General features: G+C 42.6%; 2 protein-coding genes across 2 annotated transcripts; both read left to right on the top strand.

Moving 5' to 3' along the window:
- The first annotated feature begins 4433 nt into the window (after positions 1-4433).
- Positions 4434-15794, top strand: BTBD1 (BTB domain containing 1). The gene is made up of 8 exons (XM_058033551.1): positions 4434-4834; positions 9089-9245; positions 9488-9593; positions 11011-11208; positions 11468-11660; positions 12184-12271; positions 13773-13919; positions 14820-15794. Exons 1-8 carry the CDS (start codon positions 4434-4436, stop codon positions 14976-14978), a joined length of 1449 nt encoding a protein of 482 aa, XP_057889534.1. The 3' UTR covers positions 14979-15794.
- Positions 15795-16492: 698 nt separating this feature from the next.
- On the top strand, positions 16493-19273 carry C13H15orf40 (chromosome 13 C15orf40 homolog). The gene is made up of 4 exons (XM_058033479.1): positions 16493-16564; positions 16645-16771; positions 17492-17619; positions 18468-19273. Exons 1-4 carry the CDS (start codon positions 16493-16495, stop codon positions 18558-18560), a joined length of 420 nt encoding a protein of 139 aa, XP_057889462.1. The 3' UTR covers positions 18561-19273.
- Positions 19274-21492: the final 2219 nt, after the last annotated feature.

Here is a 21492-nt window from a genome sequence, read left to right as displayed (position 1 = left end):
ATTTGGGGGGATTCACCAACAACAATCACAGCACCAAAGACAAATCCAAAGAGGAATTAGTGATCCATAACCACTCCACTTACAAATTCACCAAAAAAGAGACATGCCAGAGTACAATTAATAGGCATTATATCAAAAGGGAGCATGTCAATTGTATTGCTTATCTTAAACTGGAGATGGCAAGTGTGATTTCTCAGCAAGAATCTCATTAATTATGTGGAAATTAAGGTGCTAGCTAGATACCCTGATAGAATTGTAGGAAATAAGGATCCTGTCTTGAACACTGCTGTGCCTCAACCCATTTAGCAGGGATTGAAAGGTAAATAGCTTCACAAAATAGCCGCTGGTCAGTCATAAAGACACGATGGTCATAACAAATAAAATCATTTCCTCTCCTTTGCTTCTTCAGCTGTGCAGTAGCAGAATATTTTTGATTCTTTCAAATATGTGTCCAAGTATAGCATTTTTCATAGAACCAGCCATGTCAGTATTTGAAATAGGTATGTGGTGAGTAGAATTTTCTATGGGTTAAATCATTTGTTTTGTTTTGTAATTACTTTCAGAGAAAAGATGTGATGAATATTGCTGTTGCCCCTTGCTGTATGTTTTTGAAATGCATAAATTGCTGAATGAGAAAGGAAAGAGAAACTGGCGTCCTCAAAAACTTCCACGACACATTTGTATCAGATGTACACATCTCTAAGCCACAATTCTGAAAAAATTCATAGAAATGCTTTAATTAGCAGGAATGTTTATTGTAAGTAAAAATTACTCTACAGTAATAGAAATTAAAGTACAAATCATTAGTACTGTCACTAAAAATGAGAAAAGTATCATTATAAGAGGGCACAAGATACATATTTAACTTAATACTCCAGGACAGGTAGCCAGCACAGGTGAAAATGTGAAATAAAATCCTCAGATACAAGAATTACTTTTAGAAATTACAGTGAAAGAATTATTACAAATTCTAAAAATTCTGAGAATGTTGCACTCTTATGGTCAGTTTTTGAATACAGGTGAATTTATAACAGAGAAAAAAAAATACTAGTTTCTCTTATTACAGCTTTTTAAAATCAACATTAAATAGTCACTCTACAAGACATAAGAATAAAACTTAATCCCTTTCCTTAGCATTACTCAGACCCAAGACTGAGTTTTCTGAGCCTGAGTGGATCCTGTGCTCCAAACACAGGATCTGTTATCTGCAGAGCCCACATCCCAACAGTACAGGGATGCAAGCCAGAGACAAGATAACCACAAGAAAAAGCCCAAAGATACAACATTGTTTTTGTGGTTGTTATTAACTGTAGTTACAAAAAATTACACATTTGAGCAACTGTAATGCTACTGATAATTCAAGTGATGGGAACAGTAATATGCATGTCTGTCATTCACAGCAGTGGCATGGATCAGAGGTAGGGCATTTTTAGAGTTTAATTGAGCATGGAAAGGAAAATATGTCATCAAATGGCTCCAGCCAGGAAGCTTAATCAGAAACAAATCTGTGATTTACTCTGAATTATTCCCTTCCCTCCTGAAGCAGAGAAAGGATGCCCACTGCTTATGAGAACAATTGCTAATCACTGTGAAAATATGAGCCAGCTCAGAAACTCTGATCATAACAACAAACAGCTCCTTGGAGCACACACAAAGCTGAGTTCATGTGGGGAAAAGAAGGAAAGGGAGGAGAATTTAAATCATTTCAGGAACAAATGGTTGAAAACAATACTCTTAGTAACCTAAAGCTTTTTGATGGCTCTCAGAGAACTGGCCCCGTTTCAGGGGCAGGGAGGCCAGGGCCACTGGGCAGCATTCCTGTGGCCCTGGGACATCCCTGGCATCACAGCTATCTCAGAAACCCCTGCAGTTTGATCACAGCATTCTCTGCTTCCTCCTCAGTCCATGTAAACACTCAGTGTCCTCTCTCTCCCTGCTCACAGGTGAGGGAGCCTCAAGCCTTGGAGAGCACTTCCTTCGTGAATTTCCGCAGAAAAAAGGCACCAGGTCAGCATGGGCTTGCTCAGGCTGTTACGGAGATCTTGAAAATTAGCTGCTCAAAAGTGCAGACACTCCCTGACATTCTGTTTGCCTGGCCAGGGATCAGGACAACCTTCACAGCTACATAACATAATACTGTTGAACTTTTGTTTGCAGCCCTTGATTTGTAACCATTTTGATATGTGAGATCAAACAGAACAATGTCTTCTTGAGCTGCTTATATAAATATTTTTTATCCTATACTAATTTCTGCTATTTTACCTAGACAAAACCTGAACACACTGAGAAAGCAAATAATGGGATTGCATTTTAGTGACATGCATATGCAGCCCTTTTGGGAAAAGCATTGTATATTATTTCTGATCTGGACTGGCAAATACAATCCCATGACATCACATTTAAAAATGGCTGTGATCCACCCACTGAGAATGCCAAAGAAAAGCTGGCTGATTTTTTTTTCAAGGAAGCTAGCACAAAGATTACAAGGTGAAACAAATGTCTGAGGCTCATTGTCTACATGAAGAAAAGACTAGTGTCAAAAGGAAATGTGTTACTTAATATTTTCTTAGTTCTCACTTTCAAAACTGTTTCAATTAGTGCATTTGGCATTTAGCTGAACAGATCAGATGGACATCCTGGTCACATTTCTCCTTTTCTTTGTCCCTTGTCTTTGTCTCCTTTTCTCCTTTCCTGTTTGGTTTTCTTTTTTTTTTCTTTTTTTTTTTTTTTTAGACTTTTATTTTGTTTTGTTTTGGTTTTGTTTCTTTCCCCTCATTTTCTCTGTCCATTTTTTTTCTCAGACCATCACACAGGTCTTTCCATTCTTTTCCTACATTGCAGAGCTTTGCCTCCTTATGACTGATTTCTCATCCCTGAAGCTGTCTTACACACTGTCTGCCCCAGCTGACCTCCTTTTACTTCTCTGGTGCACCTTTCCCTTTTTCCTCAGCCTTCTTCCATCCCTGTTAACCTCCTCTAGAGTGTTACTGACACTTTTTGCAAACAAGGTTCTCTCTAAGCAGAGCAGTCATGGCTGCTGCTCTCAGCTGACAGATTAACCTGTGAGTGAGCACAGAACAATAAAAGCAAAAAGACAGTAATGACAGAAATGCTCATTAATACTCAGGTCATCCCATCACTGAAAAATAAAAAATCCCATTTAAATGAAAATTATCCATTTGTGCCAAGGTGTCAGTGTTTCACATCTCTGTCCCTAAGCTATCAACAGAATGTGGGGCTCCCCTTCCTTCCCTTCTTTATCCACCTTGGGAGAGGAAAAGTGCAGAGATGATACCTTCATTCTTCTAGGTCAGCAGTATGATTTTATTTTTAAATATAGCCTCTGTGCAGAGCTAGCTGCTGCTTTCTGGTCGGTACACTATATCTTCTGGTGCCCTTTCCCACTATAGTTTACCCTGATGAAATTGCTTCCATCTCGCTAAAGGCTCTCAAAAACTTGTTCTGCGAAACGGACCACATTTGCTTGGTCTCAGTTTTGTCCTAATTATAAACCTGAATGCAGAGCGGTGACATGTTCTATTCCTCTTTTAGCCACACGCTTCCATAAATGCTGACAAGCCGGGAGCGGTGACAAACAGCTCCGTGCAAATCGCCGCTGTGCTTACAGCACAGCCCCAGCAGATGGCAAAGGGAATCGCCTCCCCTCTGCAGCGGTTTGACAGGGCTGGGAAAACGCAAACACTTCGTGTTCCTTTTCCTTCTTTACCTAAAATCTGAGCAGGACAGTGCCCGGGTTAATTCCCTGCCTGCACGCTGAGTTGTGCCAGCGCTGCTGGGGTACAGCGGCCTCTCTGCTTTGGCTCCTGAGAGGCTAAAACACCAAATGTCGATAAACACACTACGTGCAGAAGGACTGTAAGGTGTGTGTGCCTCAGAATGTTTCCACTTTACCTCAGAAATATTTAAAATACGTCAGGGGCCCTTGTTCTGCCTGTTACCGCAGCGGAGCGGGCGTTATGGAAATGAATTTGCATTTCACGTGCCCGAGCACAATCGCTGCCGTGTATTCGCTCCCACGGCTGTGGCGTTATCAGCTCCGTGCCTGCCGCGGCGCTCCGTGCCCTGCCCGCCCGCTCCCTCCCCGCGGCTCGGGAAGGGCATTCCCTGGGCACGGCCGCTCCCGGACGCCTTGGCGGGCCTGGCGAGCGGCGCAGTCCCGGGGCACACCCTGGGCATACCCAAGGGCACCTCTCCGAGCACCTCCCGGGGCACATCCCGGGCACCTCCCGGGGCACATCCCGGGCACCTCCGGGGGCACATCCCGGGCTCCTCCCGGGTCAGGCCGGGCGGCGGCTCCAGCGGGGCCTGCGCGGGCAGCGGCGCGTGCGCGGCGCGGGGCGGGGCGGCGCTGACGCCGGGGCGGCGCTGACGGAGCGCCCGGCGCGGCCCGGCCCGGCGCGGCCCCGAGGGCGATGGCGGCCGCGGGGGTCGGCCCGGGGGCGCCCGCGGAGACGCCGCCCGCCACCGCCGCGGGTGTCGCCGCCGCCGAGGCCGGCGCGGTGTTGCAGCGGGAGCCGCTGTACAACTGGCAGGCCACCAAGGGCTCCCTGCGGGAGCGCTTCGCCTTCCTCTTCTCCAACGAGCTCCTCAGCGACGTGCACTTCGTGGTGGGCAAGGGCAGCGCCCGCGGCGGCGGCGGCGGCGGCGGGGCGGCGCCCCCCGGGCCCGGGCAGCAGCGCATCCCCGCCCACCGGTTCGTGCTGGCGGCCGGCAGCGCCGTGTTCGACGCGATGTTCAACGGCGGCATGGCCACCACCTCGGCCGAGATCGAGCTGCCCGACGTGGAGCCCGCCGCCTTCCTGGCGCTCCTCAGGTCAGCGCGGGGCGGGGGCGGCCGCGCACGGCCGGGGCTCCGCGGCCCCGCTTGGCCGCCGCTGCCCTTTCCTCGCTCCGCGGCCCCTCCCGGCTCCTGTCCCCTCAGAGCCCGGCCTGTCCCCGCTGCCCGTCCCTGCAGGGAAGGCGCGGCAGTACCTTGTGGGCTCCACGCAAGGTCACACCGCCCCTCCACCGTGTTTTAGTCCCCTCTTGCCCTTTACCCTGCACTGTTTTCCCGAGAGAAGTGCCCTAATTCCATGCCAGCTGACTGTACTTTTAGGGAAGCACTCGGTGGGTGTCTGGTTGGGTGCTTCGATTCAGTGTTTTGGTTTGTTAAAGTAAAGTGATGGGAATTAGAGGGTCCCCTTGGTGTTGCAACTATCCAGCTGTCTTCTAATAGTGACTAAGAACGGACAGAGGCTGTTGTACCGAGCTTTTCTTTTCATTTGACGCTTACCTTGAAATTTGATACTTACTTGGAAGTCTTAGTCATCTTCCTGTTCGCTTTTCTTTGTCAGCGATGATAATAAGTTGTTACATCTTTTTGCTGTAATAACGCCCATTGTAGTCATGCTTGTGCAGAGAGGGAGCGTGCAGCAGAAGGCAGTAACCAGCTGATTTTCACTGCCAGGCCATCTGAGTGTGACCCTGGGAGCGCAGTGATAGCAGAAAGGGTATAAAATGTGCTAGTGATTTCTAATCTGGGCAGAGTAGGATCTGCTAGTTCACGTGCTCACAAAACTGATGAGTTTACCTACCATTTCTCTTTACTCACTGTAGTGACAAATAAAATTGATTGTGTTCATAGAAACAGTTGCTAATAGTTTATTTGTGCCTTGGGCTGTGGTGCGGTATAACTTTATAACCTGTATAACCCTAAGGTTTCTATCAGAGAAACCACTCTGCTCGGCAAAAAATATAAACCATAAAATATATAAAACTGTTCTCTGTAATGAACATTTGTGAAACAAGTAATAGTTTCCTGGAAATAAATACGTAGTGTCTCAGAGTTTTTTGTAATAGGAGAAACTCCAAAGTCTTGGCAAGACTTTGTTCTTTTGCTGAGGCCTAAGAGACAGGAACAATTAGAAGAGTTGCCTGGTCCTTAGGTAATCACGGGCACAGGAGATAAAGCAAGTGATGTGCACAAAAACCCCATGAGCAGCAATCTCTTTCTGTTGCTGTTAGCAAATGAAGTGTTCTTTGTGGATTTTTTGTGCAGAGGAGCAGGAGGTAGTGGGAAGTGTCTTTCAAGCAAATTGGTTCTGAAGTTTAAAAGTAAATTACAGTGCACATGTATTCGTTTCTGTCTGTATGTGGGAAAAACGCTGGACAGTGAAAAGTGGCTATAATAATGAAAATAGAAACGCAGGAGCAGAGATTTCTAAGAGAGTCCTCAGTAAAGATAAGAAGGATGGCATTTGAACACTGAGGAGTGAATGAAGAGATGTTGTTAGGAGCAGACAAAAGCACTTGTGTTGGCCGGGCTGCCAGTGCGTAATGGCCAGGGGAGCTGCGTCAGGGAGCTCTGCCTTGTCTGAATGTCGCCACACTGCTGGAACTGCTCAGCTTTGCTGTCTGTGCCAGCTCTTCAGGACATTCTCCCATGCTATGTATATTTCTCTGAGCTTATATTGAAATAAATACACATTGCAGTACCTTGTTAAAAACATATCTAGGGAGAACTTCTGTGATACACGCCAGTGCTGGGCCTCTTCCATGATGGAAACAACATGGGATCTTTTCCTTGACTGAAAGAGGCAGGAATGATACCTTACACTGTTGACCTCTTCTATCTATCATTAGTAATTCCCTCAGATAATAGTAATTACATTTCACAGACCATTTCTTTAATATTTGAAAATAGCAGTTTGAAGTATATTGGCTAGAAATTAAGTCAGGATCTTTGAATACACATAGCAAATGAACATCAAGTAAAGGAAATGCTTAAATAATGCAAAACTTTCTAGGTGTAATTTACTAATTATTTAATGTTCCTCAGCTCATTTCCATTTTATTTACTTGTGGTTTGTTAAGTCATGTCTGTAGTTTATGTGTTTCATAAGGATCTACTGGCAAATGCTACTTGTAAATTAAAGGAAAAGATTTTTTAATGAAAAAAAAGTAATTTGACAGATAAATCCTTAAGAGCTGAAATAATATCAAAGTCACAAAATTTGAATATATTTCCCAATGAAACAACTTTTGTGTGTGTTTCTTACTACAAAATGAGTAGCAATGATCAAGAAAATTCAGGTTGTCTCTGTAGGTTTCTAGTTCATGGTTTCTTTTTGCTGGTTTTACTAAGATTTTTTTTAAAATTTCATTCATATTTTACAATAAGCCAACTTGTCCTTTGATCACAGAATAAAGGAAAGTGATGATATGCCACATGTTAACAGTTTGCCTTCCAAAAATCTTTTCAGAGAATTTTGGCAAGCAGTAAATAAAGGGGTAATCAAGAGTAACTTAAAAAAAGGATTCCTGTATGCTTTTATAATGGTAAAAACATTTCATCTACTGAGAGGATGCTCACACAAGGGGGGAAGGAAGTGCTAACCTGAGAGTAAAGAAAAATAGCATAAAATGTATGAGAGGCTTTTATAGACTGAATGATTGACTGGTCACTTGGAAAATTTGTTCTGGTCACTAAAAATGTTCTTCCACTGTGCACATACATCCCTCAGCTTCCCATTCCCTCATCCTGGATGCCAATAAAATTAGTGATTGTCAGTGCTACTGGGTTAAGGGGAGGAGGAGCAGAGGTGTAAACAGAAAGCTGTGCTAGTTCAGGCATGCCACAGAGGGGAGAGGTAACACAGACACAGCTCCTGGCACACAGGAGCAGGGGATTTGTGCAGGGAGGACACGCCTAGGACTGCACCCTGTTCCTTTGGAAGGTACAGCAGAAAGTGAAACACAAGCCAGGTGAGCCCCTCTGGTGTGTCACTTCATTGGCTTCAGATTAGATTCACTTAAGGAATAAAACCAAAATCATGTTCCAAAACCAATATGGGATTAGGATTTTTTGTTAGGTAAAATGTATACTGTAGTTTGCATGGCAATACTGCTTTTTTTACAGCCTGTTAATCAACTTTTACATGATTTGGACTCTAAGCTCCTATAAAGTCATGCAACAGAAGTTATAGTATTTTAAACTGATTATTTTAAATATTAGAACCAAAATGGAAATGCACTGTTCTTGTGCTTAATGAAGAGCTTGTCAATTTAGTATGTAAAAGTGTACCTGTGAAATATTTGTTTCTTAGAAGTAAATTTGTCAGCAGTTGTGAGGAACAAGTGAGCCCATCATTTTCATCAGCAGGTAATAATAGTTCATAGCTTTCATAAATCAGTTCTAATTGAACTGATGAAACTTCAGTATGAAACTTCTACTTAAAAAAAACCAAACAGTTTTCATTGTGGAATACTTGCATTTGCTAGTATGCCCTGGTTTATTATATTTAATTACCTATGTGTGTTGGGGAGAAATGTATTTTTGTAAATCACAGACTATTCTTGATTGTTATCTGAAATGCTGATGAAATTTCGCTAAAATTATCCTAAATGTCACCTCTAAGAAAAGTTATTTTTAAAAAGAAAACAACTGCTCAGGAAACAGGTTTTTTCCCTGGTATTGGTGGAGGCTCCTATATTCTGGTTCACAGCTTATGCTAAAATCTCAACCAATCCTCTTGCCTCAGGCACTGAAGACAAGGCAGAGCGTGGCAGAAGGGTCAAGGTCATGTGCTAGAATGTACTCCCTTTCCTCTCTGAATGCTACAGAGGGGTAACTTTGACACAAGATGTTCTCACAATCTAAGTCCTTGACACTATTCCCTCATGGAGGGGAAGCCAGTGTGCACTGTCAGTAAATGAATTTCAGGAGTACAGCCACAGAGATTTGTGCATTGATATTTTCCTGATGAACTGGGAGCGTGCATTCGTAGGTTAAGTAATTCAGAGCTCAGCTGTTGTTTACAGTTGGGGAGCTATGTATAACTAGTACAGCCAGATCAGTGCTAGGGAGTAATACATATTTAAAACAAACGTGTGCCATTAGGTTAACATAACAGTGTTTCTTGAACCTTTTAACTTACCTTCTTTATTTAGAAAGATGCTATGAGGTCAGCTGTTGCACTGTTCACAGTGCAAATCCTTGGGCTGTTTTCTAAATGCAAAGAGACTGTTGTGTTTGGCTGCCCCTCTAAAGATATGTTTTTATGATCTGTATTTGTGTATTGATTTATAGGTTTCTTTATTCAGATGAAGTTCAAATTGGTCCAGAAACAGTCATGACTACTTTATACACTGCTAAAAAGTATGCAGTACCTGCCCTGGAAGCACATTGTGTGGATTTCCTAACAAAGCATCTCCGAGCAGATAATGCCTTTATGCTGCTTACTCAAGTAGGTAAATTTAAGCTTAGTTTTGATTTACTAGAAGAATTCCCAATTGGAGGGAAATTACTAATTCTCCTTAATTATGTACTCCTTTGAGATTTTAAGTGCTCTGTAAGGTATAAACACAAAGAGTACTTAGACAAATCAACTTATTTCAATTTATGTCTATATTAGAGGTAAAATGCTTGCTTTTTAAGATTATCAGTTTGTCAGCTTTATGCTTAAGATGTAATTCTTTATCTTTCCAGGCTCGTTTGTTTGATGAACCTCAGCTTGCTAGTCTTTGTCTGGACACAATAGACAAAAGCACCATGGATGCCATTAGTGCAGAAGGCTTCACAGATATCGACATAGGTGAGTCACCTGTGTGTCCATGCAATGACAGTGCCCCAGGATAGTTCCTTCCCCCATCTGAGTGTGCAGAGCCCCAAGCACCTCTTCCCTTCTGGGCCATCCACCCCTGCAGTGCTTTCCTTCAGCCTCACTCCTGAGCTGGGCTCCACTGCCCTGTGTCCCCGTTTCAGTAGTGGTGGTGTCCCAGGGCTCCCACTGTGGTGACACCACACTTCATTGAAGCCAAAGCTTTCACTTGCTGAGGGTTGTGCCTCATGCCTGAGGCATCCATAGCTGCTTTTCATGTGCAACAGGAACCACACTGTTCTGTTGCCTCATGGTATTTATCTATTCAGTTGCACAGATCAGGTACAATTAATGAAATCTGCTTTAAAAAAGGAATACATGAACTGCTAGTTTCTGTTTAATCTTCTATCAAAAGCTAGCAGTTGTAAATTTACTTACTCAATTTCATTGCTACTGTATGTATCTAAGGTTTTACTCCAATTCAGCTAGATTGTGGGAAAAATCCATACTGAAGGAAGGTGTTTCACTGCATAAAAAAATTTTAAAGCCATTGTTAACTCATGTTCAGTAGGATTTGTACTCAGACTGAGCAATCTTTAGTCTTGGTAAATCTCAATCTGTTTTGACTTTCCAATATGCTATTTTCTGTAACTGCAAACATGCCTTACTTAAATTCAAGGCAGATAAAAATTCCCAAAGACAGAAGATTCAGAATATAGAAAGCCATTTATTTTTTGACTTGTATTCAATGATAATTTGTGCATACCTGTTATTGAAAGAAGGCCAGAGGAGTAATAAATACAGCAAAAGTTGCTTTTTAAACATGTACCTTGCCTCAGATCTTGTGTTTCGCCTTCAGGCTTTGTGGATAGCAAATATGTCAGTGCTTAAGATGACTTACATGAATCTTTAAACTGGTTTTTGTGAACCACTGCTGCTTGTGGCTATGGTTGATCCAGATGGGCAGGTGGCTGCCCAGATGAGAATATGATACTGTCATTGTGAGCAACTTGGTTTTTTAGTGTCATCATGAGTAACCTGGATTTTTAGTAGTGTGCATTCACTATTTGGTCACTTTCAGTTTAGATCTTGCCCTAGCAATGGAAATCCTTCAGGATACTTGTTATCACTATAGAGATTAGTTACACTCTTATGAATCCAGAAGAAAGCTCATATCCTGTCTTCATAGCAGGAAAATTAACTTGTAGTTTGGCATCTATATGTCATTGAGAGATTATTTTTTATGTAAGATAAATTATGTGTAATACATATACACACATAATAAGAAGACAAAGCTAATAGTCTTGTTATGAATGTTCTTAGTGTGCAATTAGTATTTTAAGCTTACATAGTGTAGCACTGTTACTGGCTTGGACGAAAACTGATCTGAAGCTGCTAACTTTTTCTCCAGACACATTATGTGCAGTTCTAGAAAGGGACACGCTCAGCATTCGAGAAAGTCGGCTCTTTGGAGCTGTTGTTCGCTGGGCAGAAGCAGAATGTCAGAGACAACAACTGCCTGTGACATTCGGGAACAAACAGAAAGTCCTTGGAAGAGCTCTTTCCTTAATCCGTTTTCCGCTAATGACTATTGAAGAGTTTGCAGCAGGTGAGTCCTGGAGTTCTTTGTCTTACTGTTAGACCATGTCTCAGTGCTGTTAACTGTGTTTAGATGCTTAACACTCAATTCTGTTATTAATATTGTACTAATAACATTTGTGATGCACAAATGAAAGCAAAACCTTCTGCAGATTATGCTCTGGCCATTGGAAAATGTTATTGCTGTCTTCAGTTTGTGATATGTGTGGTTTAAATACAACAGCTGGAGTAATCCTTCAAACCATCTTACAAGTTTTATGTTTTCACAGGCCCTGCTCAGTCTGGAATCCTGTCAGATCGGGAAGTAGTAAATCTCTTTCTGCACTTTACTGTCAATCCCAAGCCTAAAGTCGATTATATTGACCGACCCAGGTGTTGCCTTAGAGGAAAAGAATGCAGCATAAACAGGTTCCAGCAGGTGGAGAGTCGCTGGGGCTACAGCGGAACCAGCGACCGCATCAGGTGGGGCTTCACAAACTCTGTGAAGGGGAGACAGAAATGGGTGGGGAGAAAGGGAACAAGTCATTCAACTCTGACTCTTTGGTATAAGATACAGTAGCAGACATGCTGGCTCTGTTGCACACATTTGATCTTTTCCATTTTTTTAGCTATTACACCCGTGAGATAAAAACAAGAATGAGATTCAGGAGGATTGGGTGCATTCTAGAATGATTGGGTGTTATCTGTATATTTCTTTTTCAAATACCAAGTCTTGATCTGTTTTCATTTTGGAGATACTGAAAATAATCTGGTTATGTTTTGTTTATTAATACTGAATATCTTGAGGAATTAGCAAAGCTTTAACCTATGAAGCTGGCAAAGCATTTTTCTTAGTATTGAAATGTAAACAAAAAATGCTATTTAAAAAAAATGCAATGCCATTCTCAGTTTACTTCCCTACTCTTCAGTGGGAGTCTTTTTCCTACTTGAAATAAGGTAACACACTCACCAGAGTTATTTGAATTCCTTTCTTGTGTCTTATCAGGTTCACAGTTAACAGAAGAATTTCCATAGTGGGATTTGGATTATATGGATCTATTCATGGACCCACAGACTATCAAGTTAATATACAGGTACAGTATATTATGTTTAAACAGGCTTGTACACTTGTAGGAACTTACAAAAGGAAGCTACACTTGTAGCACTTGCAGAAGCTTTGGTCTATATTTGGGAGGGAGCAATTGACAGGCCAGGAGTCTAAACTGTGTTTTGTCACAAGTGGGCTCAAGTGGGTGATTAGGCAAAAGAACACTGTGGAACTCTGCTCCCTTTCTCCTGTATTCTCCTGTCCTTCAATCATTTTCAGTGTGGGTGTTTCTCAACATCCAGCTTTTTTCCTCTTTTCTCAAGCCTTTCCTAATAGGAAATATGTACTGATATTGCACTTGGGTATGTTATGTTCTTCAGTAGCCTGTGTGCTTCTTACAGAGATTTGATTTTCGTAATTGTTCCTTTTAGTTTCTTTTGAACAAGCCTCCTCATTTTTCTCTTTTTGAGGTTTAGCACAGCTGTGGGGGATTTGCTTTTGTTGTTCATGTGGGAGTGTTGACTCTCAGTATATTATGGACACTGTTACATAGTGTTTCCATTATGAAATTTTGAATCTGATCCTGCTCATCACTCAGTACCAAATCAAGGGTTGCGTTTCTTCCTGCTGAGCAATTGGTTAGCAGGCTTATGAAGTGGCCAGTGATAGCATCTAAAAATGTCCTCCTGCTTCTTGTCCTGATGTGACCCTTGCCCTGTCCCAGCAGGCAATTGAAGACACCACTAAAATCATATTTCCTGCTCTTGCAGCCTGTTAGACCCCTCAGCATGCTGTGGTCAGGATTGTCTTCTAGGAGTATTGAACCAGCACTATTTTTTTTTTCCATTTTGAGTGGAATTTCAGTCTATTTGAATTATTTTTCTTGTAGAGATTAGTTTTGTTTAGATTCTAAGCTTTTTAGCAAGATATTAGGATTCCATGACTGGCACAGTTTTACCCTGTGCTATTACTACACTGGAACTAGTGATTCTTACTCACTACTGAAATTGAAGGCAAAATAAACATTGTGTGTGAAGGCAAAATAAAAAATCTGAGTAGAATTTTTATACTGAATCAAGATTGGAAATAAATTGTATAAAACATAACAGCACAAGTTTTTGTTTTCTTTTATGAAGGTGTCATTGACTGCCGACATTATCTGTAAAAACTTGTTTTCTAAACTAGCCACAGGCAGCAAATGAGATTCCCTCATGTGGGCTGTGAAGGTGTACAGAGATCAGCAAACCTAAGCCCAGGATTAGATGTTGTATATGCAGGTCAGGAGCTGGAGGTGTGAGAGCTGTTCTCCATCTCCCAAGCACAGACTTTCACCTGGCTGGAGCAGTGCCCAGATCCATCGTTCCGAGCTGCTGTGTCAGCTCCAGTCAGGAAATCACAGCTCCCTTCCAGCTGGGATTGCACTGTCCTTGCATTATGCTGGGTGGGGTAGGCAAGTGTTTGCTTGTCACTTTCTCACGTGCATGCAGTCAGAGCCTTTCTCATGCCATAAAGCTCCATAAAGCTACAATGTTCCTGCTTTTTCCCAGATAATTGATTATGAGAAGAACCAGACGCTGGGACAGAACGACACTGGATTTAGCTGTGATGGAACAGCCAGCACCTTCAGAGTTATGTTCAAGGAGCCCATAGAGATCCTGCCCACGGTTTGCTACACAGCTTGTGCAACCTTGAAAGTAAGAATGTCTAACAGGACAGAAGAAAGTGTTACTTTGATGCAAGAGTTATTCTTTTATCAGTCTTCTGATGGGAAAATGTCTTCTAAATCTTGCATTTATTTTAACTTTAGGGCTAAAGAAGGACGCAGTTAGAACTCTGCTGTAATTTGTAAGACTGTTGCATCTCTTCTGGGCCACAGCATGGAATTCATAAGTGGATCCTTTGTGCCTTCCCACTTTTTTGCTTAATGTAGGAGTTAGAATAGTTCTAATGGAGGTCACTGGTTCTGTGTGGGAAAAAAGCACTATCTAGAAAACATAATCTGGCAGCTCTCTATCAGAATTTAAGTTTGATTTCTTTTATCAAGGATTTAAGTTTGATTTCTTTTATCAAGGATATTCTAACCACTAGCTAAATTCAAGAAAACAGCTTTTTTTATCTCTTTCTATATACTGGCGCAGAAATAATAGGCAAGAATTACTTGTTCTCAGAAAGTCTCCTCTTAGTGTTGTGGACAAATTTATTTCTCAAAAAATTTTAATGTTCTTCTAAATATAATTTCCTATACAGAAATCAGAGTTTGGTGGGTTGGAAAAATACTGCACATAAAAAGCAGCTGAGTCAGGGAACTAAGCAAGAAGACAGGCAACCTGTGTGATAAGGAGAAATACTAGAAAGTATTCATTACTAGTTGGATAAAATCAATGGATTTAAGTCTGCTGTCAGAGAAATATATTTTTGTTATTTAGACATAGGCCCTTGCTTCTGTTGCCTGTGATTTTGTATATAATTTATATGATGTGGGTACAGAAATTTTATACTATTAAAATAGCCCAAGTCAGTTGTGCTTGACCATCAGCAATTTTTGGGTCCTGCCCACCTCCATTCTGTTGCTAATCTCTTGTGATGCTTTTCAGGGTCCTGATTCCCACTATGGAACAAAAGGTTTGAAGAAAGTGATCCACGAATCTCCTACTGCTAGCAAAACATGCTTTGTCTTTTATAGTTCACCAGGTAACAACAATGGTACATCAATAGAAGATGGACAGATACCAGAAATAATATTTTATACTTAGTTTCACATGATGATCTGGAATGTGTTGGTGTCTTAGTGGACTTCAGCTCACTATTGGCAGCAGTTAAAAAAATTCTGTTAAATTACTTTAATGTGTAAAAAGAAAAACTAATTTGTTTGAGGGGTACCAGAAAAGCTATTTTTTTTCCGCATCGTTATTGGTAGATTGTAATTTAGTTTTTCCTCTAAACGAAATGTTAATAGAATAAGTACTCTGTATATTGAAAAGTTTGTTTTAAGTAGTACCTTGTGGTTAATTACTTTGTGTTTTCACCCCTTTGTTTCTCATGTAGTAAAATTCATTTTTTGAACTGGAAAATCCTTACTTGTTATGAACAACTTGTATATGTTTTCTCCAATCTGTCCTTAAAAGACAGTAAAGCTGCTGCTGTAGTCCCATCTTGCACTTCTTTCCAAAATGACCTTGGATTGACCCTATGGACATGGATTGCTACTGTATTTTTTTGAAGTACGTCAGCAAAGCTGCATTCATATTGCAATCATCTTGACTTTTTCCAAGAGCCATGGAGAATTAATGGACTTTGCACTGCAGAGAACATCTGCAGCAGCACTGAAGAAATAAATATCAAGTCAAATTCAGCAAGAAACAGATCTTTCCCGAATCTCTCTTAATTCAGAAGGGCTGCTTTGGAATATAGAACTGGTTATGCAAATAGCCACTGTATATATACATATGTGCCTAAAAAAGATGTATAATGTGAAAATGAGAATACGAGACTTGTAATGATGTTATTTTATCACTGGATAGTCTAATACTAAAAAAATGAGTATAAACCTAAGGATTATTGGTGTGCAAGGAGTTTTACAGATTGCATACAATCATTTGATGCAAATGCTCTATGTATATAGTATTCAGTGCTTTGCAGTATGTACCATGTAGTAACAGAATGGCTTGGTGTACAAAGACCTGTACCCTCTCCCACGTCATACTAAAATTTAAGAATGCAGGAGAAAAAATAAGAACATTTCCTTTCTTAAGGGTGAAAATGGGGAGGTCACGCAGGTTTGGGGTGTCCAAAGGCTGTGTGTAGAACAAATGTCTGTCAAACGTCCGGCTCTGTGCACATCCCGACAGCGCTCTCCTGTCCCCGGGCAGGGCGCTGTGCCGGGACAGGGACGGGGCTCGGCCGGGCCGTGCGGGAGCAGCCGCGGCGGGCACAGGGCGAGGCTGTCCCGGAGCAGCCGCTGAGGGCACAGGCCCGGCCCGGCCGGGAGCAGCCGCGGCGGGCACAGGGCGAGGCTGTCCCGAAGCAGCCGCGGCGGGCACAGGGCGAGGCTGTGCCGGAGCAGCCGCTGAGGGCACAGGGCGAGGCTGTGCCGGAGCAGTCGCTGAGGGCACAGGGCCGGCCCGGCCGGGAGCAGCCGCTGAGGGCACAGGGCGAGGCTGTGCCGGAGCAGCCGCTGTGGGCACAGGGCCGGCCCGGCCGGGCCGTGCGGAACGCGCAGGCGCCTCGGGGCGGGCCCGGCGCGGTTGCCGGAAGGGCCGCCCCGGCCATGCCGAGCCTCGCTGGGTTCCTGCGGGTGCGGGCGGCGTCGGTGTGGAGCGGCGGGGCCATGCCCGGGAAGGTGCGGGCAGGGCCCGGAGAGGGAAGGAGGGGCAGGGGCGGGTGGTGCCCGCGGTGACCGCGCCTGTTCCTCTGTTTCAGGGAAAAGCAGCCGCCAAGGGCCCCGCGGAGCCGGGCGCCGCCGCGGGACCGGTGGCGGCGGCGGGCGGCGGCTCCGTGAGGGTGGCGGTGCGCGCCAAGCCCGGTGCCCGCTGCAGCGCCGTCACAGGTGGGTCTGCGGGCCGGGGCACCGGGCCCTGCATCGCTGCACCCTGAGGAACAGGGGCGGAGGGAGGGAAAGCGCAAAATCCCCCCCGGAGACTGAAGCGAGGAGTTCGGCTCTCCCCTGTGTACAGCGCTGGGTGGCGGTGAGCACGGGGTAAATCCTGGTCCTAAATCCTTCCGTTTGGCATCTGTTTCGTGCAGGCCCTTTGTGTCTCAAGGGTCTGTGCGGTCTTATTAGAGCCATAAAAGTTGGGTCTAATAAAACGTGTTGTCCCTCTAAAGCCTTGCTCCTGCATTGGGACTGCTTTGACATCCCCCGTGTGTGCAGCACCCACGGGCTGTGGCAGCGTCCAGGCCCCTTGGGAATTTACTGGGAATTTACTGACAGCCTGACTCTCTGAGCAGACTGACTCAACAAGCGGCTTTTGGGGCTGGGGCAGGGGTAACCTGATTTGAGTCGTGTTACATGGGGCCAGGCAGGACTGGCACCATGTAACAGGACTGGCCATAATCACTGCTTGAATTGTCAGGAGTTTATATTTGATTGTACTGGCCGACAATCAAGGGAGTTCATTAAATGTGAAAATGCCATCACCTGCTAATCTGTGCATTTACTCCGTTTTAAATCAAAATACTTTTGACAGCATAAACATTCATTTTTAAGAAACCATGACGTGATGTTTTGAATATTTTGAGCATAAAATCCTCCAACTATTTGCTGTAGATGTGACGGCTGAGGCAGTAGGTGTAGCTATTGCTGCACCTCCGTCGGAAGGGGAGGCAAATGCAGAGCTGTGTCGCTACCTCGCTAAGGTGCTTGAAGTGAAGAAGAGTGATGTTGTTTTAGAGAAGGTACTTCCTTTTTTTCCTTTCAGCTTTGCCATACTGCATTTGAAATTCAAGATTTTGAAACTTACACTTTGAATACAGGGAGCTGTTCCAAGTTCAGTTTGAAAGACACTTTAAAAAGTTTAGTTGAGTTAATGGAATGATTCATTGAGAACAAACTTAGTGTAGGAAGAACTATGGCTGATCTTGACATCTTTTAACCAGAGGGGTTATCATGATAATGTTTTGCAAATCTCTGTAGTTCGTGTTTTCTGTCAAATGAGTTTCATGTCAAATGAGTTCACAGAATTTGTGTTCTGCAGAGAACGTGCATTTTATTAATAACTTTTCATTTTTTAAAAATAACTTCTTATGTATTTGAATCAAAAGATTCTGACATTTAACTGTCACACATAAGCAAGAGCATATGAAAGCACTTGGGTTGTAGCTAGGCCTCAAGAGTTTCTCTGTATTAGAATTTACATGTCTTGACTGGTGAGCAGAAACTCTTTGTTTTATTCATTTCACTGAATAAATAATTTGTTTTATTAATTCATTGTACTTGAAGTCAGTGTTTCCAGCCATTTTCTTTTATAGTTTATAAGCACAATGAAAAATGGTGCTTTTTATTTTTATCTGTTGGTTTAATGGAGTAGTTATAGAAGTCTTTTACTAGAAGACTAATAGTAAAGGATAAGATGACCAAGGAAATGTTGTGAGAAGGTAGAGAAAAAAAGATGTGAGTCTTGTTTTTCCTGAATCATGGGCAAACTGCTTCATTTGTTTATCAGCATTTTATGAATTGCACTGTTTTCTTACCCTAAAGGGTGATTCTCTGAAAGATGAGTTTTTTCTGTGTTTGTCTAAACCAGGGGGGTAAATCACGGGACAAAGTGCTGAAGATTTCGGTATCAGCAACACCAGATGAGATTTTAGAAAAACTGAAAAAAGAAGCTTCCAGCTGACCTAAAACAAGAGCAGGAAATAGGAAAAAGCATCCTGGTACATGGACTGATATTCTTTCTTACTTGATGCAGTGCTGTCGAGAGTGTGGGTAATGACTACAGGAAGATACTTCTTTCCCCTCCCCTTGTTAATGTGGGTGCTGTACAGTTGAAGTTTTTCTGTAGGTTTGTTTAGAAAACTGAGGCTGTATCTGCTTCTGTCACTACAGACTTCTGCTCTGGATGGTTTCCTATGGGTAAGATTTGTCCTCTTTCCTGGTCCCTAAACAAATGGTTTAGGAAATTTTTTTAGTGGAGCAAATGTTGGTTAACACAGCAAGGGGCTTGGAGTGACAGCTTTCCATGTGGGAAGTGGTACAAAAGGACAAACCTGGATGGCAGAGACATAAAAGAGACTCTTCTGTCTGATATCTCACAGCAGGTGCAGCTTTTCACTGTGGGCACTTACAGATATCTAAAATAAATATCTTTTGAAGCCAGTGTGTTGTTGTTGATCACACAGACAAACTGAAAGTAGAATCTCCTGAGCAGCTGAAAGAAAACCAGAAGATTTCAGTGTGAAAAACCAGCACAGGACTCGGTCATTGCACACGTGGGGTCACTTTGTAATAATCTGTAAATAGTTTCCTTAAAAGTAGAGATTTGGTCATATGTATCTTTGCCAATTGTATGTCACCTGGAATGACTGTTTTTAATAAAAGGGGCAAAAAGTATTATCTAGCTTTGGTTTGTGTTTATATTTTTAACAAAGAAAAGAGTTGTTTCCTAGAAACGTCTTCATAGAATGCTACTTTGAAACTGCCTTTTTTTATAATCTTTCCTTGGTCTAAAAATGAGTAGTAGTGCAACCCCTAGAGAACAGAGCTGAGTCATTTGTAGAACACAACAAAACAAGAAGTCTGAAGCAAAATGGGCAGCTACACTCCAGTCTCAGTGCTGATGAGAAAAAGGCTGAACTTCTTTATTTATCATGCTTCAGAGGTCGGAGGAAGATTTACCTGACATTTCCCAAAAATGTGTGTGATACCACACATGGTTCTGGTAGGTCTTTTTTTTTCCTCTGCATCACTGCTGATGTCTGAAATTGTCCTGTATTTGTCCTGTGGTTGTCATGTTAAAAAGAAAGTAATGGCTAAAGGAAAAAAGATGAACTATTCTGAAGGATTGCTTAAGGTTTATCATACATTCTCCTGGAAAACAGTGTTATGAATGCATAAGTATTCATGCTGATGCATTGCCAGATTGATGCAGTAAGGCTTCATGGCTCATAATTCAGCTTTTTCTTGGGCAAAAGTCTTTCACTTTAGGGAACTCTTTCAATGTCCTGTTATTGTAAATATCGCAGTTGCTTTTGGAGTTAGAGAACTGGTGTTTTTCAGGATGGCAGTTCCTTCAAGGTGACTAATTTTAAAGATACTATGAAAAATGTTACTTTCTGGAGAAATAAGTCTAAATTCTGAATTATTTGTTTAATGGTTCACACCTGAGTCCCTTATTTTCTCAGGCATTTGGGCAGCCATACATTGCCTCAGTCCTCTTTCCTTACCTATATTTTCAGTCTGTACAGGCTGATTTTATTTTCCTGTTCCATCAGTTTTGTTCACCCCTCCCTGCTGCTAGATCTGCTCTTGCCCAGCAGAGGGGTGCCTTGTCTTGCAGAAAAATTAAGGCTGAGCAAACCAAGATGAAGTGTTAGTGGTTTGTTGGTGGGGGTTTTTCCTTTTATTTCCTGAACTTTTCTACTTATTATAAGTAGAAAATGGCAATAAAAAGACTGAGGAATTCTGTATTTATAAATTACATTTGGAATTGGCTGCTGCAACAGCCATTGTAAAATTTTTTTAAAGCTTATATAGTCTGTTGAAATAATGTATTTCAGTACACTTCCCTGTGAGCTGTGTGGACAGATACAGTCTGAAGTACATTGATCTTCAGTGATGATTACCTGAAATAGCCAATTTAGTGTTTCAATGCCCTCTCTGTCTTGTCAGCATGACCTGCCTGGGTTTTTGCTGGATTCTACTTGGCCTTTTCACCTTTCCTAAACACCTTCAGCTGCCATTCAGCATCTGTTCTTCCTGATCAATGAAAGTGACTTGAATTCCTGACAATGTGGCAAATAAAGCCTTTACATGCTGGGAATGTGCAATTTATGTAATATGAGTAACCAAAATTATTTTGGCATGGTTGTATAAGTAACACTGGGGTGTTGCCAGAATCAAATCTGACTGTCTCTTATGTCAATGTTTTTTGTGCTGTACATCCCTATATCAATTGTATCCCTGATACCCTGGCTGTGGATTTAGGAAGCCTGGGAGGGTGGAATGCTGCTCCATTGCTGTAGGTCCCCAGTTTGTGGTGATGGGAGTGGGGCTGGCCCAGCCTCATCCCCAGTGGGCACAGCTGTGAGCAGCTGTGGAGCCAGGGAGTGCCCAGGGGCACTGAGCAACCACACAGGAGCAGAGGGCACACAGGTGCAGGGCATCAACAGGAGGGGATAAGAGGTTGGGCTAAAGAACAAGAGCAGACGCTTGAAGCCTTCTGAAGTTGCAGGTTGTTACTGTGCCTGGGCAGATGCTTGAAGCCTTCTGAGGTGGTAAGGTGTTACTCTGTATGGATTGAAGCTTTCTGAAATTGTGTGGTGATACTCTGTATTGTGGCTGTATCAGCTGGGACACATTGTATATAAGAGAGGTAGAGAAGAGCTAAGAAACTTGTGTGTCCAAACAATGCCAAAACTGTGGTTTAGGCCTAGCTCCTGCAAGTGTTGCATTGAAATCCTAACCTGGCAACTGTCTCTTCATGAACATAGTAAAATATCTTTCGTGGTAGCAAGTATCCCTTACTCCAGCAGAGTATGTTTTCATAGAGCAGAGCTTTGTGATGTTGTAACAAGCTTCTAAGAATTTCAAGATGCTTTACAAATCCCTGC

The sequence above is a fragment of the Melospiza georgiana genome, chromosome 13, assembly GCF_028018845.1.
Source record: "Melospiza georgiana isolate bMelGeo1 chromosome 13, bMelGeo1.pri, whole genome shotgun sequence".
Taxonomy (NCBI): Eukaryota; Metazoa; Chordata; class Aves; order Passeriformes; family Passerellidae; genus Melospiza; species Melospiza georgiana.
This window is presented reverse-complemented; position numbering and strand designations above follow the sequence as displayed.